Source organism: Rhineura floridana, chromosome 13 (genome assembly GCF_030035675.1).
Source record: "Rhineura floridana isolate rRhiFlo1 chromosome 13, rRhiFlo1.hap2, whole genome shotgun sequence".
Lineage (NCBI taxonomy): Eukaryota > Metazoa > Chordata > Lepidosauria > Squamata > Rhineuridae > Rhineura > Rhineura floridana.
Window position 1 is genome coordinate 14,327,931 of NC_084492.1, and position 20,195 is coordinate 14,348,125.

Sequence of the window (20,195 nt, forward strand, 5' to 3'; positions counted from 1 at the left end):
CATCTCATTACTAATTATGATAATCTTATTGTCATAACCATAGTCAAAATAAACATTTCACTTAATCCATCACATCAGAATCTGTTAGGTTCAGTAATTTCAGTAGCCATTGTTCTATTATCTCTATTAGTTCCATTTTCCATCTTCCGTCTTCAGTAGTCTTGTTAAGTCCAGTAATTTCAATATCCAATCTTCAATTATCAGTATTCCATAATAATCTTGCTGTCAAAGCCATAGTCATATAGCAAGAGTCTGATGGGAATTACCTCTATCCCAAATATTTTCTTGCCATCCATTCTGAATAAGTTGCTGAAATACTGCTGTAAAATCATATCTCTGTTCTTTTTTTCAAAATACACTAGGTCATCTCTTAAAAGTTTTTCCATTGTCACATGGCTGCAGTTAATTCCATAGATTTTCTCTATATTGGGCTCCATCACATCATTCCAGTCCAGAAGATTATCCATGCCATTGATAACTTTATCTCTAGAATCTTCACCAATCTCCTCAGAAATAACATCGAGTTCCAAACAATAGATTTCATTTCCAAAGTCCACAGACTCCAAATCTTGTTCCTGTTCCACGTTTGTTCCAATCTCCGGGATCTCCTCTCTCACAGGGACCCCTGTTCCAGTCTTCAGGGTCTCCTCTCTCACAGGGACCCCTGTTCCAATCTCCGGGGTCTCCTCTCTCACAGGGACCCCTTCCAGGGTCACCTCTCTCACAGGGACCCTTATATCTTTAATCTCCTGCTTCATTTTACTCAATTCGATTTTCATTATCTCAATCTCATCCATTATTTTCTGAAACATAGTTATTTCCAGATTCTCAGCCTCTTTCTTAATTGCCATTTTAAAAGAAAAATATAGGAAAACCACTTCTTATTTCAGCAACAATTGGGTTAATACTCCAAACTTGGTGACATCACAGTATAGACAGAGCAGACAGCCTTATCTCTCCATAGTTAAGTAAACAAAATGCAGTTCCCAGAATCGAAACAATTAATGGCAATCGTCAAAAAACAGATTCGTCAAAATAAAATAGACCAAAAAGAGAGTAGTCTCAGACAGTATAATATTTTTCAAAGTAAAAATCTGGAATAGAAATCCCTCTTCTGTGTATATCTTTAGAGTGCAAATCCAGGACAGCTTTTTGCAACAAAAACAGAGATAAGCTATTAATTAGTGCGTAGCAGAGAGAAGTTATGGCTCCCCAGTGAGATGTCAAAAACCGATCAATCTGGCAAATCTCTTTTAAGCAGCAACAATTTAAGTCAAATAAAAGAAAAATATAGAAAGAAGGGTGCTTGCCTGTTAGTGCGTTCTCTCTTAGAAGATAAGATGAACGTTCGCTTTAACAGATAGAGCTTGCTGTTGAAAATCCGTCCCACCTTCGTCGGCTGGACCTCGTCTAGCATTTTGAATATTTTAGTTCAAGACAAGTCTGAGATAATGCAATCATAAACTGTGTTTCTCTGACGTAAAGCCAAACAATTAGATGATTAATTATTACAGCCAGGGCCGCTGGGTGGGGGGAGGTATACAAGGGGTACTGCTGTACCAGGCCCAGAACCAGCAGGGGGGGGACTCTGATCGTCATCATCATTATCATCATCCAGAGTAAATCTCTAGCCCTTATAGAATGGAAGTTATGAAGCAAAACATGCAGGCACTTAGGGCAAGGCCCCAGGTGATGATCTTAACAAATACCCAGGTTCACCTGGGAGCAGGCAATTCTTTCTTGGAGAGTTGGTTCCTGCTTGCTGCGTCCCCTCTCCTCCCCCTACCCCAGTGTGGTGAATTTCCTGAAAGATAAAATCAATCAGAGAGAAAAGGAGCTTCAAAGATATTATGTCAACCCCGACGTGTGTATCTAATAACATTCTAAGACTCGAAGCAGGGGCTCAAATGATTGAAACCAAAATTTGGTTAATGAGAATTAATCTATGGTTAAAACTTAATTTTAACCCAATAGGTATTGCTCCAGATATTCTGATTGATAATCATCAATCCCCTTGGGCGAAATCAGTTACAGACAAACTATCAGATAGGCTTCTCAACACATCTTATTAAATTTATGGGTTATGAAGCTGCGTTGGTTGGAATAAGACAGCGTCTGTCTGATATAGACCACCAACAGCAATTACTTTTAATAAAAAATCAAAGACACAACCAAAAATTTTTTAAACCAATGCCTTATTTACTGACTTTAGAAATACCTAAACATCGCAAAGCCTTTACTAAGATCTGACTAGATGTGATGCCTTCAGCTGTTATGGATGGCAGACTACTCAAAATACCATATAAAGATCGAGTATGTCTTTGTGGAGAAGGTGATGTGGAAAATAATAAACACATACTTCTTCACTGCCCCCTATACAAGACATTAAGGCAACAAATACTTACCCCATTGTTAATAAACATACTTCACAAATCTGAATTAGATCAATTAGAATATCTATTGGGAGATACCTCCCCAAAAATTACACTTCAAATAGCAAAATATAGTGTAGCCGTGCAAAACATTTGATCTAATATTGTAAAAGCTATTTCTTTCTGTAAATGATAATTATAATTTGTCATACTGGATTAGATATCTATTGACAAATGTGTTGTCTTAATAAGTTATTATAAAGTGCCAAGCGATTGATTACAGTTAATTTAAGATGATATGTTAGATATATTAATATTGTAAATTAAAGTTTAACCTTGACCTCACGGAAATTTAACTAACAAATCTAAGTTTTAAATGTTCTTAAGTTATTTTAAAAATTCATGTTTTTATATATAAAACTATGTATTAACTAAAATGTCATATAGCATATTGCTACATGTATGTTTTTGTCTTACTATATTTTAAGCTGACCTATGGTCGAATAAAGATTGGATTGGATTGGATATGCCTGTCTTGCAAGCAATGTCCATGCTGCTTTGGAGTTTAATTTCTCATGAATGCATGAAGATGCAACTCTTTAAAAAGCTGCCAGATCCTAATGCCATCTGAACATCAGCTTGCCGCAATTCAGAGATCATGATTAGAAACATACAAAGCTATCATAAAAGTAGATGCAGATGATTTCTCAAAAATAAACATTTAAGATCAGACAATTTGCCTTGCATTTTATAATGTCTTCTCTCTCTCTCTCTTTCTCACACACGTGCATTCCTTCAGGCCGCTGCAGGTCTCCTCTGCACTGGCAGTGATGCCTCCTTTCCATTTGCATTTAAAGGTAAATTGCAGGGTTCATAAACATTTTTATAGTGATTTATTAAAGACTAGAATGTCACTCCTGCTCTTCACAGTTAAGCAGTCCTGAGAATCAGCTGTGGGGCTGCCGGCACAATCTTGCTTGGCCCATAAATATATAAGAACAAGCTCTCTTGAAAGGTATTTGTGTGAGAGTGTGCAAGAGCAGATGGGGAGGGGATGAATCGTAAGAAAGACAGAGTGTACTGCTTAAGCAACATTTGTGGCACCATTTTTCATCTTTCCACTTATTAGATGACCCATTTTTATTCAGCCTCCAAGTAATAACTGGGTTTCCATAATTTACAAAGCACTTGGGTTTGCAAATTAGAAATGTTCAAAGGCAACTTTCCCATTATGTCGCTGAATAAACAATTCTTTATTCCCACTCTCTCTCTCTCTCTTTCTCTCTAAGAATTGGTCATAACCAGCAGAAAAAACATCAAAACCCAGAACTGTTCAGGGCTTTCATTTAATTCAGAATCACAAACGAGCCAATTCCACACACACCCCTCTGCAAACACAACTTTAGAGCAGGTTATTCTTAAGGTCACTGTTCTCGAAAGACAAAAGGGAAAAGAAGATGCTGTAGAGCTTTCTCGGCCTCTCTGTCCTCCTTTGCAGGCGGCAAAGTCACCAAAAAAAAGGTAAACAGTGCCAAGAAGTGTTGTTTATAAGGGCACTGTGATCTTTCCTGGATCCCAGTGGATTTTTACCACAGGGACTGTATAAACCACCCCGAACAAACAGTGTAGAAAGGAAACACAAAAAACACCCTACATCTCTTCATTTGCCCTTCCAATGACCAGGAGGGGAGTATTTCTTTCCACTTTTTTTCCCCGCATTACAATAATGGCTTCACAGCTCTTGAAAAGAGCACTAGTGCAACAGCAAATGGTGCATGACATAGCAAGGCCCTGGTCTTTTGTCGCAACAGCTCCGCTCCAAAGAAAAAGTCCTTCCTTGCCTTCCTTTCCTTGCCATTAACTGTGATGAAATGAGTTTTTCCCCTTTTCGAGTCCACCCCCCGCTGTCTATTACAGCCTGACCCATTTGCACTTATGCACAGATTATTTCATAGAGACATCCTTAAAAAATAAATAAATTGAGGATTCATGCCTACAAGGTTATCATGTACACACACACATACACATGCCTTGTTCCGTGTATTCTTTTTCTTCTTGGCCATTTACTCTGTATTCCTCTAATAAGTAGCTCCATACTGGAATCTTTTTTGTGTGTGTGCGCCAACTGTCAGGGGTCCAGTACAAAATACACTGCCCCAATAAAAACCATGACAATATTAAATATAAGGAATAGGAAGCAGCTACCTATCTTTGCTTTAAGCTATACAATGTTTTTCAAAGCAACTCATTGCAAAGTATAGGAAGATCAATAAAAATAGGATGATGATGATGATGCCTAAGAATTTTAACACTGTTTTCAAATATAATCCCTTTTCAAATTGGTGTTGGCAGCACTGAATAGAAACCACAGGGAATCAATGTTGAACTGATTGCATGAATTAGGGCTTGATTAAGTTTAATCAAAGAGCTTACCAGAGTTTGATATATAACTATTTCCAGTCATAACAAACAACTGAATCAAGCAGAGTAGGACCATGACGCTTCAGTGTAGAAAATGATTCAGCACTCCAATACAGAACCTGATAGTCACCCTGTTTAGAGAACAGCATTCCTTCCATCTGGTTCACTTAGTTTTCATGAACTATTTTACTCATTTGCCATTATTTATTAAGCTTCTATTAAATGCCAACAATGTGCAAGGCACTGTATAGGATTCCCAAAGAATGCAATCCAGAAGTTAAATTGGGATCAGGAAATCCACTGTGTACAGATGTTCTCTTGCATACAAAGAGTTTCCAATTTTCTATAGCAATGTTCCAGATATACCCATGCAAGCAAGCCTGCCCATCTCCTCTTGGAGGGCCACTTCAATGGCACCGGAACAAGAGGAACATGAGGAAGCAGAGAAGATAATGACCAGAGACCATTGCACCTTGAAGGGAGCCTTTTCCCCAAATGTTCTGTTCCTTAGGAAAAGCAGGAACAAACAAACAGTGGTGGCTGGTGCCTTTTAAACCTCATAGGGCTGCTAAAAGGTCATGGGTATGTGGCCAAGTGGGTTTGGTTTTCTCCCCATCTACCCTTGCAAATATATAGTGTTGCTGTTTTACAAATAGCACCTAACTAAACTGTAAAAAAAAGTGCCCCTTATGTCAAAGTTGCTTCTCTATTGGAGAATTGATTAGTCTTAAAGATGCCACACAGGACTGTTAACAAGGGACCCCATACATTTCCAGAGATATGTTTTCCCCCTCCCCCATCTTAATTTATTTCCACATCTTTTTTTCTAGAATGTGGAATAAAATTTAGAGAAATTAAATGGACTAGGACCGTGGAGACCACAGTTAAAATCACTGCTTAGCCAGAAAATTCACTATGTGACCTTGGGTCAGTCACTGTCTATCAACCTAACATACATCACAGAGTTGTTACGAGGACAATGTAGAGAAAAGGAGTTCCATCAAAACCAAACACTGTAAAGTTTAAATCAACCTTAACAATTACTCAAAAGAAGAGTTGAGGTACACATTTAAAAGACTTAATTGAAAACAGAGTGTAATTTATTGTAAACAATTTGTAAAACCAGTATAAACGCATTAACAAAATCCAACATGCAACTTCAAATCAATCCCCATACACTATGAAATCCAGAGCCAGTGTGGTGTAGTGGTTAAGGTGTTGGACTACGACCTGGGAAACCAGGGTTCGAATCCCCACATAGCCATGAAGCTCACTGGGTGACCTTGGGCCAGTCACTGCCTCTCCGCCTCATGAAAACCCTAGTCATAGGGTCGCCATAAGTCGGAATCGACTTGAAGGCAGTACATTTATATTTTTTACATTTACACAATGAAATATAAAAAGCAGCCAAACAAGTTTCAATAGATGTCTTTCTCAGTGGCCTCGTAACTGATAAAAAGGTCACCTTTTATATTTCTTTCTTAAATGGGGGCTGGTAATTTTGAAATTTAACTAATGAAAAACCCATTTCTTCCTATGGGCATATTTTGGAAATAATGAATTTCCACCAAAATCAAATGGTAGAGGAAAGGGGGTGCAGGTTTGGAATCATGAAAAACCCAACCTAAAAAAAAAAAAAAAGAGGAAAAAATCAGGAACACAACCAGGATACTCAGCCCTACAAACACTGGAATTTACACGTAGGTCCTCAGCAAATCTAATGTGTGGCTGTCTGCTTGGACAGGCTTGCAGGTGTGTGTGTGCAAGTGTGCAGGAAAGGTGCAATCCATGCTCCCATACTACACGTAGGCTCCGCACATTGCATTCTGATTGAACCATCCCCTGCAGCTTCCTCCTTTTCGTAATTGCATCTTAAATTTACCAAAGTGTTTTATAGTCTTTCATCCTCACAACAACCCTTAAAGTAGGTCACAGTACAATTTTAGCAAAACAGCTGAACTTGCTACTACCTTAAAGACTAAAAAAAAAAGTATTATAGCATAAGCATTTTTTGGACTAGAGTCCACTTAATCAGATGCATCATTCTTGATAATCCATGAAGCTTATGCAACAATCAAGGCAAGATTAGTGTGGTTGGGGCCCCTCATGCAGTTTCCAAAACAGGCCCCCCTTCTCCAATAAAGGAACATAAAATAAGTAGCACAAATTTATTATGTCACAAGTTTTCATGGACTACAAAAAACACTCTGAGCATGTGCAGTTTCACATTGTAAACTCACTTCACTCACTGTTTTTGCCTTATTTAATTATTTATTACATTTATATTCCACCTTTCCCCCCAAACAGCTCAAGGTGGTGTACATGGTTCTCCCCCTCCCCATTTTTTCTTCACAACAACCCTGTGAGGTAGGTTAGGCCGACAGTCTGCAACTGGCCCAAAGTCACCTATTGAGGTTCATAGATGAGTGATGATCTGAATACTGGTTTCCAGGTCGTAGTCTGACACTCTAACCAATATTCCGCACTGGCTCTCACACTGGCCTTTGGGCCAATTACCGACCCCTAGCCTAACCTACCTCACATGGCTGTTGTGGAAATTTAGGAGGAGGAATAAAATGTAAAAGGGGACTTAGTGCTTGTATCATAGATTTCAAATCTTGGTTGCTTTTACCATAGTGAAGCATCTTTGCATAATGTTTTTCTGCCTCCCCCCCCCCCGCAAATTAGTGCAGCTCCAGGGCTTCAGCCAGTCGTAATCTGGCACGGTTATAGTATAAATCCCACTTTTGTTAACTGATTTTACTCCTGAATTAGTGTGCACAGGGGATTGGTTCCTAGGAAGAGTTTTTTTTAGTCCTGTAGCCATTGGGGGTGGGGACTGTGGAAAGCAGAGTGGTTTGCTTCCATATTTAAAATGATTTTTTAGAAACCCTTTTACTATTTTACTTTTATAGGTAAAATAGTAAGGGAAACCATCTTGTGGGCTTTTAGAATAGAAAGGTGAGTGGGACATTAAGAGAGTGGAGACTTACTTCAACCTCCTGCTCCCAACTTTTGAAAAGCCTTTCGGAGAAGAGGATACCTACCAAACACTTGTACACAGAGAGTGAGCACAAGGGGCATTGGAAGATAACCCATCTTCCTCAGCTAAAGATAAATGTTTATTATATAAAGAGACTCACACTGTCCACTGTTGCTGTCTCTCTGTTAATAAATGTGAATACTATTACTAATGATGATGATCCCAAGCTCTGCAACCACTCCCTTTCTCCTGCCTGCCTGCCTACGAAGACCCTGCTTAGAGCTGTTTGGAGGTGTGGCCTTGAAGGAAATAGCTCTATGCATGCTCAGAACAAATCCCGAGACTACTCAAAAAGGAGCCCAGTTAAACTTGGACTCTGATAAAGCGGAGGGGACGGGAAAACTGCACAACCGGGACAAATAAACAAGTAGCACTGGGAACATTTAAAACACACACACAATATATATACACACAATAAACAACCTATCATATGTTTTTTCTACCTGGAAACAGAGGGGTGGGACCTCCTGGTCATAGCAACCCTTTTGGAATCAGATTGGCTGAGTGTTGGATAGAGGTAACTGGCCAGAGAACAGGAGATTGACAAAAAATGGTATCCAGGACTCTCTCTACGTTGAAGTGGATTGTGGAGGAATGTGTGGGACAGGAAAGAGTGTGGCTTTGAGATTTTGGGGAAAACGTTTGAAAAAATTGCTGGGCATTTCACTTGGTAGGACTGAGCTCTGGTAGCCCCAATGGACCAGCTTCCACTGCAAACAACCCCCCCCTCTCTTTCTGAATGTCAAAACTTCTTTGATTACGCTACTGCAACATTATAATCCATTAAGATCCAGCTAGAACAAATACAAATAAAATAAAAAGGGGAAATAAAAGAATAAAATAAAAAGGGAAAAGTAACACACACACCCCAGTTAACTAGTGGCAATCACCTTTGTGATACAGTCAGGCAGCCTGTAGGTCTCCCTCTGCATTTGCCCCTGTTGCTGATGATGTTTTCTAAAGGTTTCAGATAAGAGCTTGCTTAGACATTTTTTAAAAACAAGGTACAAGCCATATGTAGTAGGGGGGTTGGGATCTGCTGGCCCTGCCCTGCCCTCCACATACTGATTGTTCTGTGGGCACAAAACCTCTCCATGTATCGATGCTGTTGGAGCTGTCCCTGACATTGCTAGCCTCAACCTCAACCTATGACTTAGGGTGGCCGTATACCCTACTTTACAGAGTACAGTACTCTGTTTGAAAGGCTGTCTAGTCCAGGTCTGGTTCAAAGATGAAGAACGATAAGAACGGAGAGCAGGTTTCCTGTCCACAGTGAGCAGCTGGATGGCAAACAGCAGACACACAGTTATCCAGTCACCATCATCCCCACCACAGTGAGATGTTATTGTACATTCCAAGGTGCCCCATGCCCCATGGTGCCTGCGGGTGCTAGGTTGCCCACCCTCATGCATTAAAAAATGAGGGTACAAATGGCAGGTATGGGCCTTTGCCTGTGTAGGGACTTTTCTTAATGTGTGTGGGGAGGAAGCTTGCTCTACTATGCTCTTTGTGTGTGTGTGTGTGTGTGTGTGTGTGTGTGTGAGAGAGAGAGAGAGAGAGAGAGAGAGAAGTATGAATGTACGGTCTGTGTGTATGTGTGGTGTATGACAGAGCGGGAATGATATATGTGTGTGTATCAGAGATAGAGAGAGAATGAATTAAAGGTGTGTATCTGCAGTATGTGAGGGGGGAAGAGATGTATGTGGTGTGTGTCTCTCTGTGTGCGAGGGGAAAGAAAGAATGTGTGGTTTGTGTGTGAGAGAAAGATGTTTGTGTGTTTGTATGAGGGAGAGAGAGGAAGGGAGAAAGAGAGATGTATGTGTGTAACCTGCCCAGCGTGTCATGTTTACGCTAGAAGGACTGGATACAAATGCCAGAATAAATAAATATGCATGTTTAAATCTCAGCTCCCCCATGCCCTTGGAACAGTAGTGTGGTCTCTCTGCCTAATCTACCTTGCAGGGTTGTTGTGAGGATAAAATGGGAGAGGAGCCAGGTATGCCACACTGACTTCCTTGGAGGAAAAGCAGGATGGTACAAAGAAAAAAGTGATAGATAACAATCCAAAGTGTGTGTGTGGGAAGCAAAAATAAAATGCAGATCAGGGATGCTGTATTGCAAACCCTGTTTTTTTTTAAAAAAAAAGAAGCCCCAAAGTAGGATCCAGGTCATAAAGACATTATCTATTAGCCAAAGGCAGAGTCACAAATTGCAGCTTCCGCCACAGCCACTCTTCACCCCATCCCTGTGGCAGAAGCACAAAGAGGCCAGCAGACACAAGCCTAAAAGACAGCAAAGGTCTCCCAGGCAGCATTTGTTGAAATGAACAACAAAGGCCCCTGTCTGTGTCTCGGTTTGAGGCCACAGTACACCCAGGCCTGCAGCTGATAACGCGGTAATAGTTCTCCTTTGAGGACTGGGGCTCCAGTGGGCTGATTACTCATTTATCACACCTGGCAGCCCCGCTGAACTATAATTACTCTTCTCTTATCCTGCTGCACTGTCATGTCCGAGAGGAGAAGCGGCACAGAAGCTCCTGCTAATGACACATTACCCCCTTGACAAGCACTTGAAGGTTTTATTGTAAATATTCAAGATATAAAACATCTGAGATCCCCCCTTTTTTTAATTATAAAAAGCAATTTTCAGGGCCTTCTTCTACTACCTTCTCTCTACCCCCCCCCCGCTTTTTCAAAACAGTAAAAGTTTCGGCGCCCTGATTTCCCCCTCCCCTTCTTGCTGCAAACAAACCGATTTCCCCTTTTGTCCGTGTCTCGCTTATTGCTGCGAGTTAGCGCCAATATCTTGGCAAAATTATCAAATGTAATGCTGGGAGGGGGAAAATGTGTCATTTTCAACGTGTGCTACTCCCCCCCACAACAAAATGTTACATTTTCCAATCCAAAAAGAAAGTTTGCATTTATATGACAAATTATAAGCCAGGGCGGCAATGCAGGGGACAGGGTGGCTGTGGGCAGAAGAAACACAGTCATGAAATACATCACTGTTAGGCGAGTAAGGTGTTTACTGAGCAATTTTCAGAACCTGAGCCTCTCTCTTGCTGAGGGGAACAAACCTTGTCGACATAAATATATATTATAGGTTTTGTATACTGTCAGCGTAAATCCATTCTTATTATTGGTGGGCCCTGAAGTGTCAAAAATGGGGTATTTGGCAAGTCACCTAGTTTATCTTATTTCAGAGGAAGTGGCCCATGACGCTAAATGGAAAACGATGTGTCCTCCACAGTGCAAAGCGTCCCTGGCTGTCACCGTGCTTATAATCCAGCAATGGCATGAGAAAAGCCTTCAAAGTCTTTAGCCAATGCCCTGAGATTTAAGCTCCCACCTAGAATAACAGGGAAGGCCCTTAAAGATCTTTCAGGGTCCACCGTGGAGCATCCCCATTTGCTTTGGTTGTACTTTCATACAGATGTCCTCTGATAACATTCATCCGAGGAAGGAGGTGTAGAAAAGAGAGAAGGGCTAGGAGCCAGAGGTTTAATGACATCTTGAAAGGGCCAGAAAATATAATTGACAGAGAATTGCACCTTGGGATAAATGCGTTAAAGGCACAGAAATACACCATAAAACATCCCAGATACCTCTAATCTGGTCCATGTATACCTTTTGCGCAGAAAGATGGACATTATTGGAGCACATCTACTTAACCATGTTCTTTCCACGTCAGATTTGGTCAGAAAGGGTACACAGAGTGGTTTACCAAAGACAATGTTATTTTAAATGTTCTTAAGATCATTTTATTTGTGCAAGTCTAAAGATGTCTGGGATGTACGTGAATTTCTTCTTTTGCTACTTCCTTATCTAGGAACCTCGGAAGCTGCCTTATAGCAAGTCAGACCATTGGTCCATCTAGCTCAGGATTGTCTACACTGACTGGCAGCAGATCTCCAGGATTTCAGACAGGATTATCTCATAGCCCTACCTGGAGATGCCAGCATTTGAACCTGGCACCTTCTGCACAGAGAACAGATGCTCTGCCGCTGAGCTACAACCTTTTCTGAGGATTTTTAATACATTTTTTTAAAAAATATATCTTTAGCCCATTGCTAATCATAAGCAGACCAAACAGGGAAATACATTTGCCTGGTTGTTGTTTTTTCTGGACCATAGCTTTGTTCATCTTTTGTCACAGTAAACCTGGGTCTGCTTCTGTTTCCACATTCTTGCCCAGGACCTTTACTCAAGCCACCATTATTTTTGATGACATAAGCCTTGAGTAGCAGCTGCTGCGTCACATACACCAGCCACACCCCCAGTGTCCCCATGTGCTGCAGCCCCACCCATCCAACTCCTGACCTGCCAGTACTGGGTGGGAAGACTCAAAGGGGACTTAACGATGCTGAGTTGCCAATCACGGGGAAGCTGCTAAGGTCAGAGGTGGAGTGGACAGGGACTTTGGGGGTCTGCCTTCACTTTCAAACTGACCAATGCACTCCAATCATGACTGCTTCTCTAGCGGTGCAACCTTAACTTTAACCAGACTTGGGACTCACTTTTTGCCTCAACCTGCACATGTCTTTAGTCAATGCAAATGTCACTCTCTTTTTCTTCTCCTCTCTCGCCTCTGTTTTCCTCCATCTCATTTCCTATGTTCTTCATTTCTTTCCTATATTTCTTTTCTCCCTGAGTTTTTTTCTCAGTCTCCTCCTTCTTTAAAAAAAAGAAAAGAAAAAAAAGTAAGAACTCCTGAGAGAAAGAAGGCAATGAAAATGGTGGAAGTGCCACTTAGGTTACTGCAACTCAGGTGTGAGATTCAACTTACCAGTGGAAGACCAGTGACTTAGTATGCTGATGATGTCAACATCAGCTAGGCCCGACTTCCCCAACCTGGCCTCCAGATGGTGCTGGATTCCAACACTCATCCACCCTACCCAGCATGGTTAATTGTCATAGATGATGGGAGTTGTAGCCCAACAATACCTGGAGGGCACCCGGTTGGGAAGGCTGAGCCAGACTAACATCTCCCTCAAGCCTCCTCCTGCCATCAAGTCTCATTCTTTGCACAGGTCAGGACATTTACTTTGCATATTGCACACCATCAATATTTGATTATGTAGTCAACTGAAGTCTTCTCTTAACCCCTCCCTCTTAGGCAGATTGACTGTTCCCCAGATCACCAGAGCCGGCACTAGCCCGTTGTGGGCTCTTGGGCACTAGCCCACTGCGGGCCCCCACCTCCCCTGTGTGTGTGTGCATGCACACACACATGCACTTAAATATGCCCGGTTGGCCACCTTGCACATCAGTGTGCATGACTGCCATCACCCAAGATGGCGGCAGGGGCATGTTGACACTCCCACTACCATCCTGGGTGATGGCAGGTATGCATGCTAATGTGCGAGGTGGCACAACCGGGCGTATTTAAGCACATGACAACTGCACACGCATCCAGGGGTGATGTTAGCTGGAAGAGTACAGTTCCCACTCTGCAATCCACTCCAGTGGCCAGTCACGGCCTGTGACCCAACACTGGCAGGAAACTGGAGCATAAGCTCCAGCCCCAGCCCCAGCGGCCTTCTGCTAGTGCCCAACCTGGCCGCCTGCTGGCACCAGGCCTGCAGATCATACTATAGGAATACTGTCGCCACTGATGAATTCTGTCATCACTGATATTTATAACACTGTCTTTATGCAATGCTGCATTCTGTGGTTTGACAAACAACATCAAAAGGCAGCTTCTGCTATTTGCTGGCAAATGTGTTATTGCTGTTTGGTACCCGCTTAAGTAATTCTAGCAGGCAGGCTTAAAAATGATCACTTTTTCATACTTTTGTTTTTTTAAAAAAAACGATTCCAGGCTCCTAGTCTAAAATATTAACAGTCTTGCTGAAGCAGGGAATTAAACTCCTTCTATCTTTTTCTGCCTGCTTCTGTCAGGAAGCTACAGAGCATACAATGGCAGCGCATAGCTAACCATATAATTGATAACTCCCTAGTCTATTCACTGTGGGAATCTGTCAGTTAAAGTCTACAGACGCAGACACACACGCTATGAAAATGAACTTACATAAGTCTTCAAATGAACTGAATGCAGTCAACGTTTTGATGTTTAATTGGCTGGGCCCAGTTTACTAGCGCACACATGTATTTCAGCAGTGGCATACTGCAGTCTGGCTCTTCCTGACAGATCTATTTAGTCCAAAAGTGGTGTATTTTGCCCCTGAAGGTAATTGCTAAAAATCATGCCTGTAAAGTTAGAATCATTCAAACTTTGCTTATTCACATTTTTTAAGACATATGAGTTTGGCTATTTTGAAGCAAATGAAAAATCCATAAATCAATGTGCAAAGCCATTCCTACGGATTGGCACAGAATCTATTTCATGTGGGGCCAGTTGGTGGTGGCAATTACTGCCAACATCTTTGTGAACATACAACTTCTTTTAGTGTAATGCAGACCTTTGAGATAACAAAGGATTTGAAAGCGATAAATTACCTTAGCAAAAACTCGGGTAGAATATTGGTTAAGAGAGCAAATTATAAGCTCTTTTTATTTTATTTCATCTCAAAGGTTGCTAACCAGCCTTTCAAGGCACACTGGTGTCACAAGGCAGTTTATACAAAAAAAGTGAAAACACACACCATCATCACAATTAAATAGCCCATTAACTACACTAATTTATAAACAGCAGTGTGGGAGGGTGGGATGTCCTAAAAGCACAGCACAATAAAATTAGTCAAACACAGACTGGAATTAAAAAAAAACCCTTAAGAAACTCTTGAAGACCAGCAGTGATGGGACCATTTATTTTCCAAGTTGTGGGACCATCTCCAAAAAGGCCCTGTGTTTGGTACCTGCTTATTTAATACCTAGCCCAGCCTTTCCCAACCAGTGTGCCTCCAGATGTTGTTGGACCACAACTCCCATCAGCCTCAGCCAGCATTGCCAATGGTCAGGAAAGATGGGAACTGTGGTCCAACAACATCTGGAAGCACACTGGTTGGGAAAGGCTGACCTAGCCTAAACAGTTCAGGACAACTGAGGGGAACGTTTGTTCCTTCTTGGTGCCATCTCATTAGGGCCAAGGCTGCCATAAGATGGCAGATGCTGAGGGGTGGGAACCAGTCAGAGTTGTGCATGCCATGTAGCCTGCCCTGCACCCCCTAAGCTAGCCTGCTGCTCTCATACACAGTGGAGGATGCTGTTGCACTGCCAGTGTCAAAGTAAAATCCACTTGTCAATCTAGTCAGCTTTTGTACACGTAATAGGGGAGGCACTGTCTTATCCTTTCCCTCAGGCAGCAAAATGTCTTGAGCCAGCCTTGCATCTCACAACATCTGCTGGGTGAGCATGAGGATTGGGGCCTTTTGGGTCACAGTTCTGGAATGTTCTCCCCCACTGAAATCTGTCAGACTCTCTGTGTGTCCTTTTTCTCAGAAATCAGACACACTTTTATTTCAACTGGCTTTTAACGCTGAAACAGCGAAGCATATAAAATGCATATTTTAATGGAAATAATAACATACAAAGTGTGTTTTATTCGAAGAAATTGCTTGCAAAAATGTCTGCAATAGTCAAGACTGTATATAAAAATATGTTTATTAGGAGAAATTCACATTAAAATGTTGAAGCATTTTCATGAGGGTTTTTTTTAAAAAAAAACACCCATAAATTGCTGCCGAAACATGGAGAACTGAATTTAAGATTGGAAAAATGAGGAACTGAGAGAACCGAAATTGACAGATCCTTCCATCCCTAGATTAGACCAACACCCCATCTAGTCCAGCATCCTATTTGCTAATGTGGAGAAACAGATGCCCACGGAAAGCCCGTAAGCTGGACATGAGGGCAACAGCCCTCTCCCTCAGTTATTCCCCAGGAAAAGCCATTTTTGATTTATGACTGCATTTACATCCCACTTTTACTCCAAGGAATTCAAGATGTTGTATATGGCTCTCCCCCTCTCCATATTATCCTCACAACCACCCTGTGAGGAAGGTTAGGCTGAGAGATATTGACTGCCCCAAGGTGAGCTTCACAGCCAAGTGGGGATTTGAATCCTGGTTTCCTAGGTACTAGTCTGGCACTTCAATCACTACACCAAGCTGGTACCTGGAATGACTAGTATTAGTAGTCGATACAGGGCCTTAGTCAGTTTGATGGGGAACAAAATGGTTAAAATGATGCTGTCACCAAGCTTCATAACACTAAAACCTGACGAAGATATTAGGCATAAGTTATTCCAGCTAAAAAAAAGTGTAAGCAAAAAAATATAAAAGTCAGGGGTGATATATACTCTTTCAGTAATTATAAGTCTTGGTGCATGCTAAGAGAAGATATTTGTTTTAATTAGTTAAGATGGGACACAATTCTATGTTGTTGAGTATTGTTTAATGGTAATACAGACTGTCTTAGTAGCATTTCTAACAACTCTTAGTAATTAAAGGCAAGCAAACCCACTCCTATTTTCTAGAAAATGTACTGTATTTTACTGATTAATTCTATTCAATCTGATATTATTGTAGGTATTATACAGCAGGAACGTGAAAACAAAACTTCCTGAACAACAAAAAAGTAGTAGCGCTGAGCAGGAGAGAGGGAAGGAAGGAGGAAAGGAAGAAAGATAGGAAACCAATTTTGCTACCTGTATTGCCTCAAACAGAATTATTAAGTTATTTGGAAAATTTAAGTTTTTAATAAAACAAACAAGCTGTACAAGCATAAAGGGCAACAAATTCAGAATAGTTTTCAATTAATTGGAATTCTACAGGGAGCAGAATTTATAAAATCAGCAGAAATGCTTAGACAATGATCTGAATTTCACATCAAGGGAATCTAGACCAATTTTCTGTTTTCTTTATTCATCTCCCAGGCTGATAGGGTGGGTTGGGGGGAACAGGACAACATTACACCCTTCATGGATTAGTTCTCTTCCTCCTCTGTTGAAAGAAGTCAGGCATGTTCCAGAGAAGTGGAAATCCTGTTCAGTTTCTGAAGAGTGAAATTATTCATTGGGATGATGATCACATAAATGTAGTATGTACAAAATCTAAAGATCTGAATAAGGCGCTCTGTGTGTGTGTGTGTGTGTTTAGAACATATTAGATTGTACAGGAATACCCCGCATTAACGTACGCAATGGGTCCAGAGCGAGTACGTAAACCGAAAATATACTTAAAGTGAAGCAATACCTTTTTTCACTTATCGATGCATATACTGCACTGCAATTGTCATATACGGGCATAACCGATGTAAATAATGCATTTATAACTAAAATAAACACAGTAGGCCTTATTTTAAGAAAATGTTTGTAGTTGGAAACTGATCGGGCGGTGGCGTCATGCCGTTAAGTGTCTGTTCTTGCGAAGCGAGCGTACGTAAACAGGAATGATGCTACTGTAAATATGTCCATAAAGTGAAGGTCCATATAGCGGGGTATTCCTGTATATACATTTCTGAAGGCACATACAATTACTCCCTTGTCACATGATACCCTATAGAAATCCTACACCCAATCCCATGCAGATTTATTCAGAAGAATGTCCCACTGAATGCAATGGGGCTTGCTCCCAAGTAAGTATGAAAACCTAATTACTCACCTTGTCAACCTGCATCCCCCCCCCGCTCCTCAGATAATACTATACACAATGAGATTATAGTCGAAGTGTTTTTTGGTGGTGGTTGGATTTAGCAACCAGATGTCCAGAGCTTGGAATAGTTACTTTTTTGAACTACTACTCCCATCAGTCAATCCAGTGGCCATGCTGGCTGGTGTTGATGGGAGTTGTAGTTCAAAAAAGTAACTTTTCCAAGCTCTGCAGATGTCATATGTGAAAGTCACCTTGTGGCACATGAAACTAAATTATACTAAATCCAATCCCTGGTCCATAGGGTTGCAATGTGTCCAATCTTCTATTAAGGGCTGGCTGATCCAAGTCTGGTTTAAAGAGTAAGAACCCTAAGAAGAGAGAAGAGGGTCCTACAAGTTACCTATCAAATATTAACATTTGGGATGGAATTTTCTGTTCTTGCCATTTCTTGTATTTGTAATCTGTAATTCAGTTTTCCTCATTTCTGCAGCCATTTACTTTTTTTTTTAAAAAAAGAAATCGTCATGAAAATTCTTCACCATTTTAGTGTGAATTTCTCCTAATAAACTCATTTTTGCATGCAGTTTTTATTAGTGTTCATATTTGTGCAAGCTATTTCTCTGACCATAATGCATTTTATGTCATTTTCATGAATACATTCATTTTTGTGCACACTTTCCTCTAATATAAGCATTTTTGTACACACCGGTTGGACAACTGCATTGCAAAATTTGAATGTGGAAATTACAAAGGATGGTTGAGGTTCAGTTTTGGAAAGTGCAAATTTGATAGATTTGGCTTTAAATGCCAACTGAATTGAATTTCTCCCTCTTGTTATCCACCCAAACAGGAGGTGGAGCAGGTACAAGGGTCATCAACCTCCAGCTGGGAGGAGGAACTACAGAAAGGTAACCTCAATCAGGAAGGAGAATTCAATGTCTCTCATCCCTGTATCCCTTTTGCTCATAAAACTGGGGCGTATACATCCTGCTTTCTACATGAATGTGGGTACAGCAGAGGTATACTTAGATGCCACATCTACGCAAATCACATTGCATCCAGTTTCAGCTGCTGGCTTCAAAAAATCCTGGCCTTAGTTATTCCCTTGAGAGATACAAGGAAGCACAGCTAGAGGGGAAAACATCCCACACAGCTTGCTATTTCTCAAGTTTATTCAGCGATAACACTATGAATGTTTTCAGAAAGTGCCTTTCACACCACAGAGGAGGTTATTTCTCTAGGTGCATTTTTAAGCTGCAACTTGGGACAAGGGGGAGGGGAACCTGCGTACTTCAGAAGAACAATGCTATTTCTAGAATAATCCCATCTACCTATCATTCCTTTATCACCTTCTCAGTGCATCTTCCTGGCTGTATCCACAGGAGAATGGAAATTCTCCCAGTTGTAAGCATGACAGCCCTGACTCTTGCAAAGTAGCTTAATTACTCATTATGAGATTCCATCAACAGAAGCTCCGGTCTGTGGTTTTGTAATAAGTGCTGCTATCTTTTGTTGGATTTTTCACTGCTTCACAAAAGGGAGATGTGGCAGAGCTTTCCATAGCCATATTTTTTTAATTGAAATATTTTAATTGAGAAAATCTGATGTCATTAACAACACTGACAGCTGTTTGATCCCAGAGCAAACGATAGCTGAGACTCAACTGCACAAGCCAAAGTAAAAACAGAAACAAGTGAGACCTGCAACAAAATGTTGTGGTATGGAGGGTTCCTGTTCAGTTTCCAGCCCAGCAATGCCCATTAAAGGTACATTTCATTCTATTTTGCTCCCCCCTTTTTTCTGTTTTCCCCAACATACAATTAGCATTCTGTGGCCACTGAGCGTGCTCAGTGTTCATTGGGCTGTTGGGGCTGGGAGATGTCCCTTAGGATACCCCCCAAGAGGTTTTCTTTTATTTTGTTTTACTTCAGCATTTGGGGGGTTTCCCTGAGCCTGATTAGGCTAAATAGTTGTTGGCACTCAGCACTTGAGTTTGTTGTTAGACAGAATCATTAACTCTAGTACATCATATAGAAAAGAATTCAAGAATCAACATCTTCCATCTCCTGCTTTTTGGGGAAATTAGCTGGCCACTGATGTTGTCTTCATTAATCTTTGTTGGTATTAAAATAACTCCTAGGACTAGTTTCAAGTTGTTCAATAATTAAAATTCCACTAAGTCTTAATGTCTTAACTAACTAACATGGATGAAAACAATAAAGAATAGATAAAGCATGACCCTGACCAATTCTGTAATCTTGGAAACATGTTAAGTTTACATTCCTAACGCACACTAACAAATACACCCATGTCATATATTTAAGATTTATATATGAATCACAAATAGTGGAGCCAATGTATATTTAAGTGGAATTCTTAAGTTGGAACAAACAAACAAACAAGAGAAAACATAACACGACACATGTTACGAATCTGGTTTTAATGGCATTCACTACGTAATTTAAATGGTACATTTAGACTCAAGCCAATTACAACAAATTCCACTTACACATTCCAATTACAGCAAATTCTATGCATTTTACAGGCAAAATCCTTCAAGGATTTGGAGGGTGGGGGAATTATGCCAAGACGCAAAATCTCCCTCTCCCTACACAACATCTGTCCATTTTTATTGCCTCTGTCACTCTTTCCTCAGTTCTGTAATTGACTTTAGCCCATCTGGGCCAAAGATTGTTAAGATGTTAGCACTGAGAGAGACTAATTTTTCTTTTAAAATCCTTTTGGAATGTTTCCATTCATTCAGAAAGTCGGGCGTTAAAACAGATGCGGAAAGTATGCCGTGTTG

The 20,195-nt window shown here is 40.8% G+C and overlaps 1 protein-coding gene across 3 annotated transcripts in view; it reads right to left on the minus strand.

Annotated features, from left to right (window-relative positions):
* The window catches only part of WWOX (WW domain containing oxidoreductase), a 797,581-nt gene that overhangs the window by 210,800 nt on the left and 566,586 nt on the right, over positions 1-20,195 (minus strand). Inside the window, exon 9 of one of the 3 annotated variants that reach the window (XM_061594677.1) lies at positions 16,737-16,790. The exons of the other annotated variants lie outside the window; for them this stretch is intronic. Coding sequence (XP_061450661.1) covers positions 16,752-16,790 — 39 coding nt within the window. The 3' untranslated portion in view covers positions 16,737-16,751. Of the gene's footprint in view, positions 1-16,736; positions 16,791-20,195 lie in introns of those variants that run through there. 3 annotated transcript variants of the gene reach the window in all.